Raw genomic sequence first — 14,264 nt, forward strand, 5'->3', positions numbered from 1 at the left:
CACCATTTCTGTTCCCGCACAAAACAGTTCAGTGCCTTGAAGTCCAGGATCGGACACACTTTGCCTTCCTTCCTGGGGACTGTGAAGAGGTTTGAGTAAAACCCTGAAATTGTTCCAAAGTCGGAACCGGGACAATCACCCCTTGAAGGAACCGGTCTTGTACCACCGCAAACAGACCCTGTAAGCGGTCTAGGGACAGGCGCAAGTTGGAAGGAAACAACCTTGCCGGGTGACAAGAGCGAAAATTGATCTTGTAGCCAGACCGAATGACTTCGTGGACCCACTTGTCTTGCATTAGGTAAGTCCACGGATCCAGAAACCAGCGAAAACGCCCCCCCCCCCATTACGGGTGAGGACGCACCTTCACGCTGAAGAAGCCTTGGCCATTGGTCTGGAGAAGCCCAATAACAGCTTGCCAGACCAGGTTTGTTTGGATCCTCCTGAAGAGGCCCTGAAAGGCTTCAAGTACTTGTCAGTTGACCCTGAGGGACGAAAAAACTTCTAATGAGCTGAGAAGGAAGGTTCCTTGCCCTTAGTAGCCTGCAGAAGAAAAGTACTCTCCCCCCCCCCCGTGAGACCTTTAATGATTTCATCCAGGGTAGCTCCAAACAGCCGATCTCCTTGGAAAAGAAGTTCAGTCAAGGCCTTTTTTGAAGTCTGATCCGTAGACTAGCACTTGAGCCAAAAGACACGCAGAAGGACCACTGCTAAAACAGAGAGGCGAGCTATGAGGGGAGCCGCATCCAAAGAGGCATCACAGATAAACTGCAGTCCATGGACCAGCTGGTCCACCAGCTCCGCAAAGGCAGGCAGGAGCGGTACCCCCTCCAGGTCACGGAGCGTAGTCAGAGTTTGCGAAACTAGGGTAATGGTGAATACCGGCTTCATTGGCGAACCAGCCAGAGTGTACATATTGTGGGCCACAGCCTCCGCCTTCCGGTTAGCCAGATCCTTAAAAGCCGGGGACTCTTTAATCAGAATTCTGGTTGCCTTGTTTAATCTGGAAACCGGAGGGTCTACCACCGGTGGCACAGTCGACTTCTTAAGAAGGGACTCCTCATAAGGAGTAATGCCTAGTAAAGCGCTTATGAGCCCCACAGGAACGCTTTGGTCGTCCCCACTCTTTAGCGACAACTCTGTCCAAATAGGCAGGGAAAAGAAACACCTTTGCCGCTCTGGACGGCTTGCCAAAGGGTACCTGCGCCTCTGTCGCAGCATTAGTTGCATCCTCCATCTTTAGGGTCTCACGCACAGATACAATCAGTGCATCCACCAGCGCCTTTTCGTGCACGGTCACAGACGTGGAGGAATCATCCTCACTATCAGAGGATTGCAGGCATGTGGTTGCAGACCCAGCAGAGTGACCCACGTCCGCGGGGGCCGAATCAGATTCAGGATGTGATGAGACAGATGAGGCAGGGGAAGGCAGGGGGCACTTTTTGTCAACCCATCACCCGAAAGCCCCCTCCACATGGGACAGAAGAGACTCCAGGACGGCCGTCAGTGCATGGATGGATGGTTGGGACCCGGAGGGATCCACAGCTTTAGAGAGGGGATCAGGTGGGGAAAAGTGCTCTAAAGACTCCATGAGTCACCAGGGGGACCCCACAAAAGGTGTAAAACACAGCTAAGGGACAATCCCCACCGCGCTGGCAGCACCACCCGGTTGCCAGCCACAAAGCACCAAGCGATTCTCAGCAGAGAGGGAGATGACCCCACCAGACCCACCCACAGAAACAAGTGCCTGCAGCCACCAGATTAATGCACTACACATGCGGCGATCAGGAAGTAAAAAGACCCAGGAGTCAGCACCAAGAGATGAGGAGGGGCTCCCACTGCCAAAATCGCCGCTCACAGGGCTCCAGTGTCATGGTCGGTGCTATTTTCAATGGCAAACCACAGCAAAATGGGCGGCAGACTACACAAACATGGCCATAGAAATACAAAGGCTGCAACAAAATTGCAGCCTGGCGCGGCACCACGAGGCATACAGGGACCCAGGAGGGAGACCAGGCCTCAAGGACAGATCCAGGCAGGATGGGGGGCCCTGGCAGGATCCCCCACCAGGTACAGTGGCCAGACCAACCAAACAGCCCCAGTGTATGTGGAGGATGGGGGGGTGAGGGACTCAGCAAGGAGGGGTGCCTGCAGGAAGGAGGGGAACCGTTCCAAGGAGGGGCCCACATCCACCCCAAAACCCTCCAGGGGGAGAGAGGGGGCAGCTACTCACCATACCAGGAACCAGACACCGCTCCAGACAGAACCCCTCTCCATTGAAATGGGGGGCTATCTGCCAGGAGGAACACTGCGACTCTTGCCGAGACCCGGGCGTATGCGACCTTGCGAGGCATTTAACTCACAGGCCAGTCCCCATCCAGTGGGGCTATGTTGCAGCCGACCTAGCACTCGCTGTGGTCTGCGCGTGCTCACTGGCCAGACTGGGGTGACCACTGGATCTAGATTACCCAGCCCGTTGCCCAGTCCGGCAGTTGATTGTAGATCTCACAGGAAAAATCCAGGAGAAAACATTTCTACCTAAAAGAAAAAAAATTGCCAGGAGCAAAGATCCCAGCAAGAAACTAGGTACTTACTCCTGACTAGGCAGAAAATGCAGGCTATAGCAGAGAGAGAGAGAGTATACCCTCTGGGACTGCCCATGGGTGTAGCCAGAATTCTTTTCTGCCTAGTGTCCTACTCCATAGGGGGCAGTATAACCAAATGGCTATGTATCCGTCAATGAACAAAATAGAAATCCAATTATCTTTATCATACATCACGGGACGCAGAGAAGCCATAATAATTACTATCTGGGACGTCTCAAAGCAAAGCACTTGAGGTAAGGGGGACACTAAATACGAAAAAACTGCCATCAGACTGAAAAGATCTACATAGCTGCCTGCAGCACACCGGGCTAAAAACCCAGGTCCTAACATCCACCTGATAGAATCTAGTGAACGTATGTCCCGAAGACCAAGTAGCGGCCCTGCAAATCTGAGCAACAGAAGCTTGATGACGAACTGCCCAAAAAGCACCTACTCATCTGGTAGAATGTGCCTTTACTGGAAAAGGTGGAACCTTCCCCTTTGAACCATATGCTTGGATAATGACCTGGCAAATCCAATGAGAAATTATAGACCTAGATGCTGCCTGCCCTTTCCTGAGCTGACATCTTCAAATAGACCTTAAATGCACGTACTACATCAAGAGAATGTAACAACTTTTCCTCTACTGCTTGAGGATTTGGAAAGAAGGCAGGCAGTATAATGTCCTGATTCAGATGAAAAGCGGACACCACCTTGGGCAAAAAACCCTGGGTGTGGACTTAGAATTACCCCATCTTGATGTAAGATCAAAAATTCCTTACAAGAAAGATATACGGTAATTGTGAGGCGCTATTACAAACACACATAGTGTACCAAAAGTGCAATAATATACGATATAAACAAAATCAAATGAATAATTGTCCATAATCTCCTGTATTTCTTCCAATCACTGCATGATTAAAGCGCTTAGAATTCTTCTTAAGGTAAACGTGCTCATAAATCGTGATCTGCCACCTATATGTGAATGAGCCACTCACCAGATAATTTCAGGCCACCAGGACCTATACCGCTTTAAATTTAAATTCCTTGCTCACCAATGTTCAGGTATTTTCCAATATAGATCAAAACAAAAACCTTCAAATCAGTCCAGGGCTGGGTATCAGGAAGTTAGCGTCTCTCATCCACAACAGGATATTTATATGCCATAGGTTTCATTTGATTGTGCCTCAAAGTGGCACCCACTTAATGAGCCTAAAACAATAGGAACGCCATTCAACTTCTGTGTGTGTTCCACCTGCCTTCCACCGGGGAGGATGTGCCGAAACTGGAAATTATGTCGCTGTGATATACCTTCATGTCTATCACAACAACATAATTTCCGCTTTCGTCACGTACGCCCCGGTGGAACGCAAGCGAAGTCGAGCAGAAGTCTTATCAGTTGGATCTTTAAAGACCTGGGCATTATCTACAGACAGGGTAAATTTCTGTTTACAGAAGAAACAGCAGCATCCACTGTAGGCATACTCCATTTTTTTGTGAATGTTTCCTCTATAGGATGCAACAAATAAAACCTTTTGGGAGGAATAAAAATCCTATCAGGATAATCCAAATCAGCATATACTATCTGCTCTTAAAGCGAATGTAAGGGAAAAGCCTGAGAATTTTGAGGGGGTAACAAGCCTAATGAGGAAAGACTTAAGAAATCTCTAAAAGAGGCAATTTAAACCCAGACTGGACCATTTTAGTGAGATACAATTGACAATTTTTGGGATTGAGAGGCCGAGAATGGCTCCTCAGACTCTGACTCCCCAGTAGTGGAATCCTCTGCTTGGCCTTCTTCTAAGCCATTTACAGCTACTTCTTCCACATCCTCTGCCCAATCATGAACTAAAACGGGGGGGGGAGGGGTCTCAGGTGAGGGGTACTCATCACATTTCCTCCCTCCTTGTGACACTGAAGCAATCATGCCAGCAATTTTTCCCTCAAGGCCAGCTAAAGCTGATGGCAAATCGTCCTAGGTGACATAGGCTGAGACAGAAGCACTAGATGTGGCTACTATGCCTGACAACCATAATGGCTCAGATTCGCAAGTCGCCCCTGGCCTCTCAGGGGAGGTTAACACAGAGGGTGCACGACTAGGATCTTCCAATCCTGACGACGGCACACTTGTGCCCCTTCCTGCTGTGCCCCCCCACACTCTTTTTCCGGGAGGATAATGCTCCAGACAAGGAAACTTGAGGTACTTAGTGTACTCAAAGCTTGTGCCAAGCTGTAACAGCTTATCACACACAGCACAATTATCCCTAAATTTCAGAACCTGTCAGTGCCTGTAAACATCCACCCACAGTGACTCACGTACCCAACTGCAGCTGCTCTGTGTCCCACCCAGCTTCTGACAGAAGCTCACGCCACCGGGAACACTCCTCAAATGCTGCGCCATCTCCGCCCCTCCGCCAACGCATCACAGACATGCCCCCTTCCGGCTCCACGCAGACACTATTGCATGTAAATAGGCTGAACTTGCGCGCACACGTGATCTCCCCCGCAGGGATGGCCACTGAAGGTGCTCCCTGAAACTGAGCCACAGAGGGTAAGCGGATGCATGGGTGGGATGTACAAAGTACCGCTGCCCGCCAAGCATCAGGGGGGTTGAGAGCAGAAAAAGGAATCCAAGCATCCAGGGTATGCAGGCCACAGCTGAATACACATACTGCCTTTAGTGGAGAGATAAAACAAGGCACCTGGTATCTGTTAAATTAGAAGGTAACAGGGCATCATAAGTGAACTTACCATTCCCCTTGCAGTATTCTGCCTATAACTAGAATCCAATCTTCGTCCATCACGGCGGGTTTTGTCACTTGTCCACCTTCAAGGACCGGATCCCCCTAATTTTTGGGGCCACTCCCTTGGACCTGGGGGGCACCCTGTCGGAACGTCTTTGGAGTTAGTCTTACCAAGGGTCCAGATCCCAGGGTCCAGTGCCCAAGAAGGTCCCATTACAGGCAATACCTAATTTCCCTTAACTGAGGCTCAGGTACCATCCTTTTGGTCCTCCACTTTTGGATGGATCTAATTGCAAATCCCCTTGGATCCAGAGATCTTAACCGTGATTGTAGCATAATCTTTTTTCTTCTTTAAAAATATGGAGAACTTCTCCAACCATAACCATCACCTGGCACAACACACTGGCGAGAAAACAGAGGTAGTTCCTGTATGGGAGGGGTTAGATAGAGGGGGACTTCCTGTCTTTTTGGTTGCCAGTGTCCATTCACCTACTGTATAGGTGGCGTATAACCCAGATAGTAATTATTATGGCTGCTCTGTGTCCCATGATGTACGATAAAGAAAAAAGGTTTGCCTACAGCTCTACTTTCAGTGCATGTCAAGGCAAAAACATATGCAGTACACATGTGCCCTACCTGCACACAGAAAAATACCCGTTGATGTTCCACAAATGCTTTTAGGTCCTTTATTTGGTTGGTGACACATAGCATTTGTGTGGACTGGGTGGTATCAGCCCTGTCCAGCATCTTTTGACAAACTACTTAACAACTCCCGTATTCAAATCTGTACAATATAAAGATAGATTGTTCTGTAGCCCATAGCAAGTACCAGGAGTGATAAATAACCTCCTTGAGATAACTTCGTGAGTGTGAAGAGGACGCAGGACTCTACATTTCTGACAAGATCAACAGGTTTATTTTCACTTTTTAAACAGATATAATAAAATGCTTCCATTTGTATAGTTAACAGACCAAAAGGGAACAAATGTTTATATACACTTTAAGAGCCCCTGATATAGGGTAATGTGCACTAGCATGTTGCTATTTTAACAAATCAATCTACTTTTAGCATTTAAAATGAATACTGCATTGTCTTACCTGTCAGTGCAGACACACTGGACTCATCAAGATTCATTGCGGTTTTGTACCATTTTAAAGCTTCCTTAATACGACTCTGTAGAACAAGCTGATAACCAAGTTCAGTGGCAAAACTGGCCTCATGAGGGGCCAAGCTAACCGCACGTTCCACCAAAGTCTGGGCATGTTGAAGGATGAGCTGGTTACGTTCACACTAAGGGTTAATATAAATGGTTGCATGTGTTAATCTACTGTCTCCTCACCTTGTGAACGGATAAAGAATAAGAAAAAACAGCTGGTTCCAAGGAAGGAACTACTTCCAAAAAATTTGCATAGCAATTCGCCCATGGAAAATGTATGTACAATTGTTGTGTGCTAATAGGGCAAAAAAAAAAAAAATTGTTATTTTTCTATCTCCTGTGCTGGTCAAATGCTTTTCATTGATTTAAAATAGAAATTACCTTATTTGGGCTCTAGATGGCACTAAGTATAGAAATTTCCTCATACTTAGTTCCAGCTCGAGGTCAAAAATTGTATTTTCCATTATAAAAATAAATAAAAAGATTTTACCAGCACAGGAAATAGCCCAAAAATATTAGTTATTCGCCCTATTTGAACAGGACGGAGGGGTGCATGCACTTTCACTGAGCGCATTGCAATGCAAATATTTTATGAATAAATCCCTAAAACTAAACTTAAATCAGCCATACCGTTCATTTTATATAATCCTTGCAGTCAAACAGAGAAAGCTTTTCACGTGGCTTTAGCGCAGACCCGTAGCTTTTGGTCACATACGTTCAAAGTCTCCCCAATTAAAACTACAGAAGGCAGTGAAGGGGGGGGGGGGTACCAGGCCTAAACAGACGACTGTCACTTTGTCCTAAATATACTGGGAGCACTTCCCTATTCTGTCTGAAATAGCTAGTATGGCGCAGAAGGCAACCACCTCGGCTTCCTCTCTTGTCTGGGCAGCCAGTTGTCAGGCCTGAACACTGTAATGTAGGGAAGGGAAGGACATCATTAACCCTGGGTAAACTCCAACAGGGTTTAGACTCCCAGCTCTGAGCCCTCGTTCACACTGAACTCGGGTTTGAAATCGTGCGAGTTCTGAACTCGCACAATTTCAAACCCGCATTTCAGTGCGGGTTGGGGGGCGATTTGAATGACATCTGTGCGGGGTTCATGCACAGATGTCTATTGAAATCGCCCCCGAAGTCGCCAAAAGTAGTGCAGGAAATACTTTTGTAAATTGGTGCAGCGTCGCACTGTTTGGGACAGTGCCGTTGCGGGCAATAGGCTGTGATTTGGCATACCAATAGGCTGCAACATGGCATGTGATTTGACATGTCAAATTGTGCCGATGTGAACAGGGGTTGAAGGAGGAAGGAAGCATGGAGATGGGGAGTATCAGCAGCTGGAGATTATTCCTTTAAGTCTATTCAGGGTAAAGTGACAGTGTCTTAAATTGGCATTTAAAAAAAAAAAAAGATCCTCATAATTGCAAGGATTCAGCAAGCAGAGGTACCAGCCAGATGTAGGAATGAGTGCCAGGATGAAAGTTTAGAAGCAATCAGCAAGTAAAACATGTCTATCGACTGTGTTTAAATAGGAAAAGGACACATTTATAAAGAATTCAGGTCTACTAGGGCAAGTCAAGGAAAGCTATGCAAATTGAGCAGGAGTACGTCTTTAGCCTCTTGCCAATCGCTTAATGCATATATGCAGCAGCAAATGAGAGCTTTAAACACCCAGCTGCTGCACATATGAGTTTACAGCGGCATGAAAGGGTGTACTGAGGCCACACGCTTCCAGCACAACTGAGCTGTCACCAACAGCTCTCAGTCAAGGCCTCTAATCAGGAGCCAGCAGGACGGGCTCCAGATCCTGTGATTAGTGTGAGAGCCAAAGACTTGATACAACCACCTCCTGGACTTGAAGACACACTCAAAGGGCCGCCAGGAGGTGGTGTTAAGGGGTAAATATTCAGTACAATAAGCAAGAATTTTAAAACTGAAATGAAGACACAACAAACCAATTCCGGTTGAGCAGAAAGTAAGAAATGTAAATCTTACCATTCTACTAAAAGCTAAAGACATATTGTAATAGAGGTGAGCATTGTGGGGTTCAAAGCGATCCAAAGCATTTATAAGTTCCCCCATTTTTGTTGTTGCCTGCAAAAAAATAAAAAAAGTAAAAACACAAAGCTGACCCTTTTATGTTAGCTATTATTATAATAATACGTTCTTTGCATACATAGACATTTAAAGCCCATCTCAAGAGAACTCATTGTTTTATTTTTAACCAGTGGGGAAGAGATAGAATCTCTATCAAATATTTATTGACACTTCTAACGCTGTTGGAGACATTTCCACTTACTAGGATGTGACAGAAAACTCCCCAAGTGGACACAGACGTAAACATTTTTTTAGTAGACTAGGAAAGTGTTAGAGCTTTTCCTATTGCTTGCCAACTGATCCCCCCGGCCCTGTTTCCTTTAGAGACATCACAGGCACAGGAAGTGAAAGAAAATCTCACATTATGGACATTTCTATGTTGCACAGATGGAAGATTTTTGTAAAACCATTATAAATCATTCTTGGTGAAGATGCCATGCTAAGGGCCCCATCAATTAAAATACCTACGCCCTGAAGAAGTATGTTTGGCTCAAAAACACGTTGGCTGGTCTGTTTTTTTACTGTGAACTAATTTTATCAATAAAGGTTATGGAGTCTTGGACATTTTCTGATGCTTTATTAAACTATATAGAGTACAAAGATTCCCAACTCAGCGTGTCAGTGTGCTCGGTGATCATTTGATTGACCTACTGAAATTCTTCATCCAATGCCTTTCTCCCACTTTTATTTGCGGTACGCGCAAACAGAGTTTTGATCCGAAACGCCTATATGTGAATAAAGCCTTAATGCAAGATACATCCCATCATAACAGAGGAATAGCGAGCTTTAGGGGTTTTCTAAAGGCAGAGCACAGCAAGAGCGTTTTTCTTTCCTTTTCCATTCTCTTGGATCCTAATAGAAGGCCAATAAACAAATAGTGAATAACCATTTTACTTGCAAATCAATTTCACCTTTTGTAAATAACTAAATAAATGCACATATATTTGAAGAAAAAAAAAAGTGCAGCTATTTTATTTTTATTTTTTTGGCAAATGATCCTGCAAAGCCTTGCAACTTCAATCAGTGAATCTCGGGTTCAATGGCAGGCTTCCGCAGACTCTTCCTCCAGTTGTATGCAGGGCTGCTGAAAAGGGGTACAGGGAGGGCACGGCAGCTTTATGTTCCATTGTAGAGAGCCGGCAGTTTTCAAAGCTTGTGAGCAGCTCCTAGATTGACCGATTATTAAGTAACATTTCCCAGGGCCCCATCCTTTCATCAGTGGAGCCCAGGAGGCAGTAGCAGAATTCCGGTGCGAAAGGGGCCCACATTTGCCGACAATAAGTTTAAAGTTCAGGCCCCCAGCCTGCCTATCCATGCCAGAGCGACATGGAAAATATGCCTGTCTGCCTCGCTCCCTCAGTCAGTGTTGAGGGCAGAGGGAGGGGCTGCACCCAGCGGTGACAGTGACGAACTGTAGCCATTCATCAGCAAGATGCTTAGGGCAGGTACAGTCTATGCAGGGATCATCATCCAGGCAGCAGCAGGGGTGGCAGAGGCACAGAGCGATGCCAGGGACAAGGGGGAAGCAGAAGGGCACGGGGAGGAGAGTTTCTGCCACTACAAGGCTGACAGGAGTAGTGATGCTGCTGTCACTACTCCTGTTAGCTTAACACTGGATGAGAGAAGCCAGAGGAGGAGAGAGCCGGGTGGAGGTGCGGGACGTGCTCTCTCTCTTTTCCAGCATCACCCAGTCATTGTAGCGCTCTTGCATCAGCACTGTCACATCCAAACTTTATAGTTTGTTTACTCGCCCCCATCTCCTCCCAGCAAGGAATGTGGGTAAGGGGCAGATAAACAACCTCTGCAAAGTGCCAATCTGACATCCAGTGGTGTATCCGAGCCACGATCCCATACCCCTTCAGCAGCGGCATCTCTTCCGCCAGCTGCCTGTAGAAAGGGTTAGAAATTGGCTCCCCCCAGGCTCCTACTCAGCTCTGATGGGTCAAGAGGAGGAGAAGCCTAGGAAGGAAGACATGACACTGCCATTTGCCATGCTGTATCTGAGGTCTGTGTGTTTAAGGGATGGGAGACTGCACTTGGGACACAATTGGGGGGAGGTAGAGTAATAAAGATTTGTGCTGGGGATGGGAGCATTTGTAATATAAGGGGGTTGGGGTTGAAGATGATTGCTTTTAGGTGGGTGGTATTTGTGCTTTTATGCATGAATGCGACAGCGGGATAATTTGTGCAGTGCAAAAAGCATCAGGCCAATAGCATATATTGTCCCCCTTCTGCTGCCTTTGCAGGGGAGCGGGTGGGGGACAGAAAAAATGCATGACAGAGACCTGGGTTGGGAAGCCCAGTCAGGTAAGCTGTAGGGGATCTCAAGATTTCTAGCCCTTTACTCTGTTTCTGTACCAAAGTACAGGCTTTCAGTTAGAGACATGGTGGAAGTGTCAATGGACTACAAATATGGTGCTCACTGCAATTGTGTTCCACTGATAACTACAGGTCTGTCTGCTGTGCTGGCAGACTTGACTTGTAGTAAATTCATTCACAGATCTCTATGAATGAATGACGTGGCTGTGTGAGCGAAGCCTGGCACCATGTTACACCCTCAATATGAGTGTAACATGTAACAGGAAAGCAGTACAGGACTAAGCCTTTAAATTTAACAAAGCCAACTTAAAAGAAAAAAAAAACTTGCCTCATGAACATTTCCCTCTCTACACAGATAATGAAGAGCCAGAATCCTAATTGCCTCCAAATTATGATTATCCTTTTGCAGCAACCTGTGTGAAGAAATAAGAATTATGGTACCCATATATTACACAAGCTTCCACAGACAGGATCTATAGCATATTTAATAACCAATATAAATAACCAAATCATAAACATCAACACATGGCAACAAGTACAAATCAATACTTGAAGGATACTATCCCCCTACGTAAAAAAATCCAATGTGTCTACTTTCAGCAATGCACCTGGGATTTTCTGTGCAGCACTGCAGCCTCTTGCTGGATGATTCCATGCTCTACTATTTACTTCTCAATATCTGATCTACTGTATGTGAAGCTGCAGTTGGCTTAGAGACAAGCTGGTGTTTAAAGGACAACTGTACATTCGGGACAAGTTGTCCTTTTTGGCATGCCCCCACCCTCATTGCAGCCCGCCCATACCCTCATACTTTTACTTTGATTGTAAAGCTGGACCTTGCAATCTATCTGTGTTCATTCCTTTTTAGATCTACCAACACCATGTAGTAGAAATCCTAGCTAAACAAGCCCCTCATTTTATATCTAGTCATGCTCTCACACATAATCATTGGTAGATCTAAAAGCTGGGTATATAACCCATGTACCAGTGGGCTGAAAAGAAAAAAAAAAAAAAACGCACAGATTCCGGCATCCACAAAAGCGATGTAATGCAGGAATCTCCCCCAGCTGTCCAATTGTATTCCTGCGTCCTGTTGCTGGAAGGCACGCTCGATTGCATGCTCCCAGCACTGAGACGAGCCATTGGTGATCAGGAGGGGGGAAAACAAAGCCAATCACAGTTATCATCACTACTGTGACTGAACGCGTAATGTCCACCGCAGTGTTGTTGCTCCTCTGTGTAGAGGAGAAACAATAGATTTCTCCTCTAGCGAGGAGGAAAAGATACAAGAGAAGTCTGTACACGTACACACACACACACACAAGTTCTGTTGGAAAAAAAGAAGAACTATTTTAGGGCTTGATCTAGTTTAATGAGTGTTAGTGTCTCAGTTAGTGTATGTGGCAGTGTCAGTGGTCAATATTGTTAATTGGCCCCACTACAGGTTCAAAGAATAAATAACGCACACGTGTGCTATCACTGCCATCAGGAGTAAGAATTTATTTTGCTGTTTTGTTTTTTTTTTTTTTTTTTAAGTGGTAATGACATAAAAATATACATCTAAAGGTTTAAAACAATTTTTTATTATTTTGGGACAGTTTTAATTTCACCAAAAAACAAAAACAGGGGATTTCCATTACTAGTTACCACCAAATGAAAGCCCCATCTGGCTTGGACAAAAACTAAGGTATATTCCACCTGGATACACTAAATAGTTGGGATATGTACAGTTTTACTATCACATGTCAAGTTGCAAAATTGGGTTTGGGTGTGAAGTTTCTTTGGACATTGGTCATGAAGGGGTTAAAGGGGTCTTTAACATATGAGTAGTATAGAAGTGATAAAACAATATTAATCTATACTGACAACTGTTATCACAACAGCCAATCAGATTCCAAAATTCACTTCTTCCCATTATTATAGAGACTCTAATAAATGAATGGCTGCTGAATGGAACGCCACTTTTTCATCTTTGAACAATTTTGACAATCTAGGCCTGTCTGTGTCTTTTGATTAACATGGAGGAAATATGTGCAAAGTGCACCGTGAAAGTAGGAAGCTGGCTGGTCTGTGATTCGAAGCAAAATGAAAGATTTAATCAAATCTTTTTGTGTGGATGACATAATGACCTAACCAATATTTCCCTGTAATTTACAATGCAAATCAGAACAAGTCTATTATCTAACCAATATCTGAAGTGGAATTTTTAAAGAACAAGTTCAGAATTTATAAAAAAAAAAAAAAAAAAAAAAAAAAAAAGATTAAAAAAATGCTAAAAAGAAAGAAAAAGAAAAACACATACTTTATCCCACCCTAGCCCCTTAACCTAATCTAAGGCCTCAGCGCACTGGATGTTCCCTAGATGCCATTCTCCTGGCAGCAGAAAAATGCTGCACGCTGGTAAGTGTGCGTACTACATTTATCAGCATGCTTGGATGTTTATTCATTTCATTGCCCTGTCCAGCATTTTTCTGCCAAAACTCTCCTCTCCTGAACACGTTTCTTCTGCCTCTAAATGCTGCTGCTCAAACTCTGGTAATAGTCTATGGTTGCATGGACACATTAGGGTTAATTTACTAAAGCTAGAAAGTACAAAATCAGCCTCATTTCAGCAAAGAAACCAATCAGCTTCTACCCTCAGCTTGTTCAATTATGCTTTAGCAATAAAACCTGGAAGCTGATTGGTTTCTATGCAGAAATGCTTTCCTTCCCAGTCTGAGTAAGGGCTCTTTCACACGGGCGATCCGATCAGATTCGCCTGTCAGTTTTTTAGGCGGATCTGATCGGATCCTCCATGCAGCTCTATGGGGCAGCGGATGTCAGCGGAGACAACTCCGCTGACACCCGCTGCCATCCGTATCCGTTCCTGTCCGTGAAAACTGGATGGATGGAAACCCTATTTTTCCATCCGTTGAGGGATCAGATCGGATTAGAGCGGACATGCGGTCATCTCTCATCCGATCCCCCATAGAGAGCAGCGTGAGCTGTGACACCTCCCTCTCCGCACTGCAAGTGGAGACGGAGCTGTCATCCGCCGGGTCAGGAGGGATCGGCGGATCGATCCCCGCTGAGTAGAATGGATCCGCCTACGGAGGAGGACCGTGTGAAAGAGCCCTAATGCTGCATTTGGCATTATTGGGATCTAATATAAAGACGCACTCAAATCCAAATAATCTTTAAAAAAAAAAAAAAAGGACATTGGATTAACGGTTGTCTCCTTGACTTCAGCTTAGGGCTCTGTCCACACCTGAGTGTATTGTTTTTAGGCGTTTTTTGCAGGTGTTTGAAGGCAGGCATTGACATCTAACAAAAAGGCTTGTAATCTACAAAAAAAGAAGCTCATATACTTTTTTGAGCTTCAGGCATTT

The 14,264-nt window shown here is 45.3% G+C and overlaps 1 protein-coding gene across 1 annotated transcript in view; it reads right to left on the minus strand.

The window, feature by feature from the left end:
- Positions 1-14,264, minus strand: part of TTC21B (tetratricopeptide repeat domain 21B) — a 146,495-nt gene that overhangs the window by 95,927 nt on the left and 36,304 nt on the right. The window contains exons 7-9 of the mRNA XM_082260063.1: positions 11,225-11,309; positions 8,476-8,574; positions 6,425-6,617 (exon numbers count right to left, since the gene is read on the minus strand). Of these exons, the coding sequence (XP_082116189.1) occupies positions 6,425-6,617; positions 8,476-8,574; positions 11,225-11,309 (377 nt within the window). The remainder of the gene's footprint in view (positions 1-6,424; positions 6,618-8,475; positions 8,575-11,224; positions 11,310-14,264) is intronic.

This window comes from Pelophylax lessonae (assembly GCF_965119305.1).
Source record: "Pelophylax lessonae genome assembly, chromosome: 6".
NCBI lineage: Eukaryota > Metazoa > Chordata > Amphibia > Anura > Ranidae > Pelophylax > Pelophylax lessonae.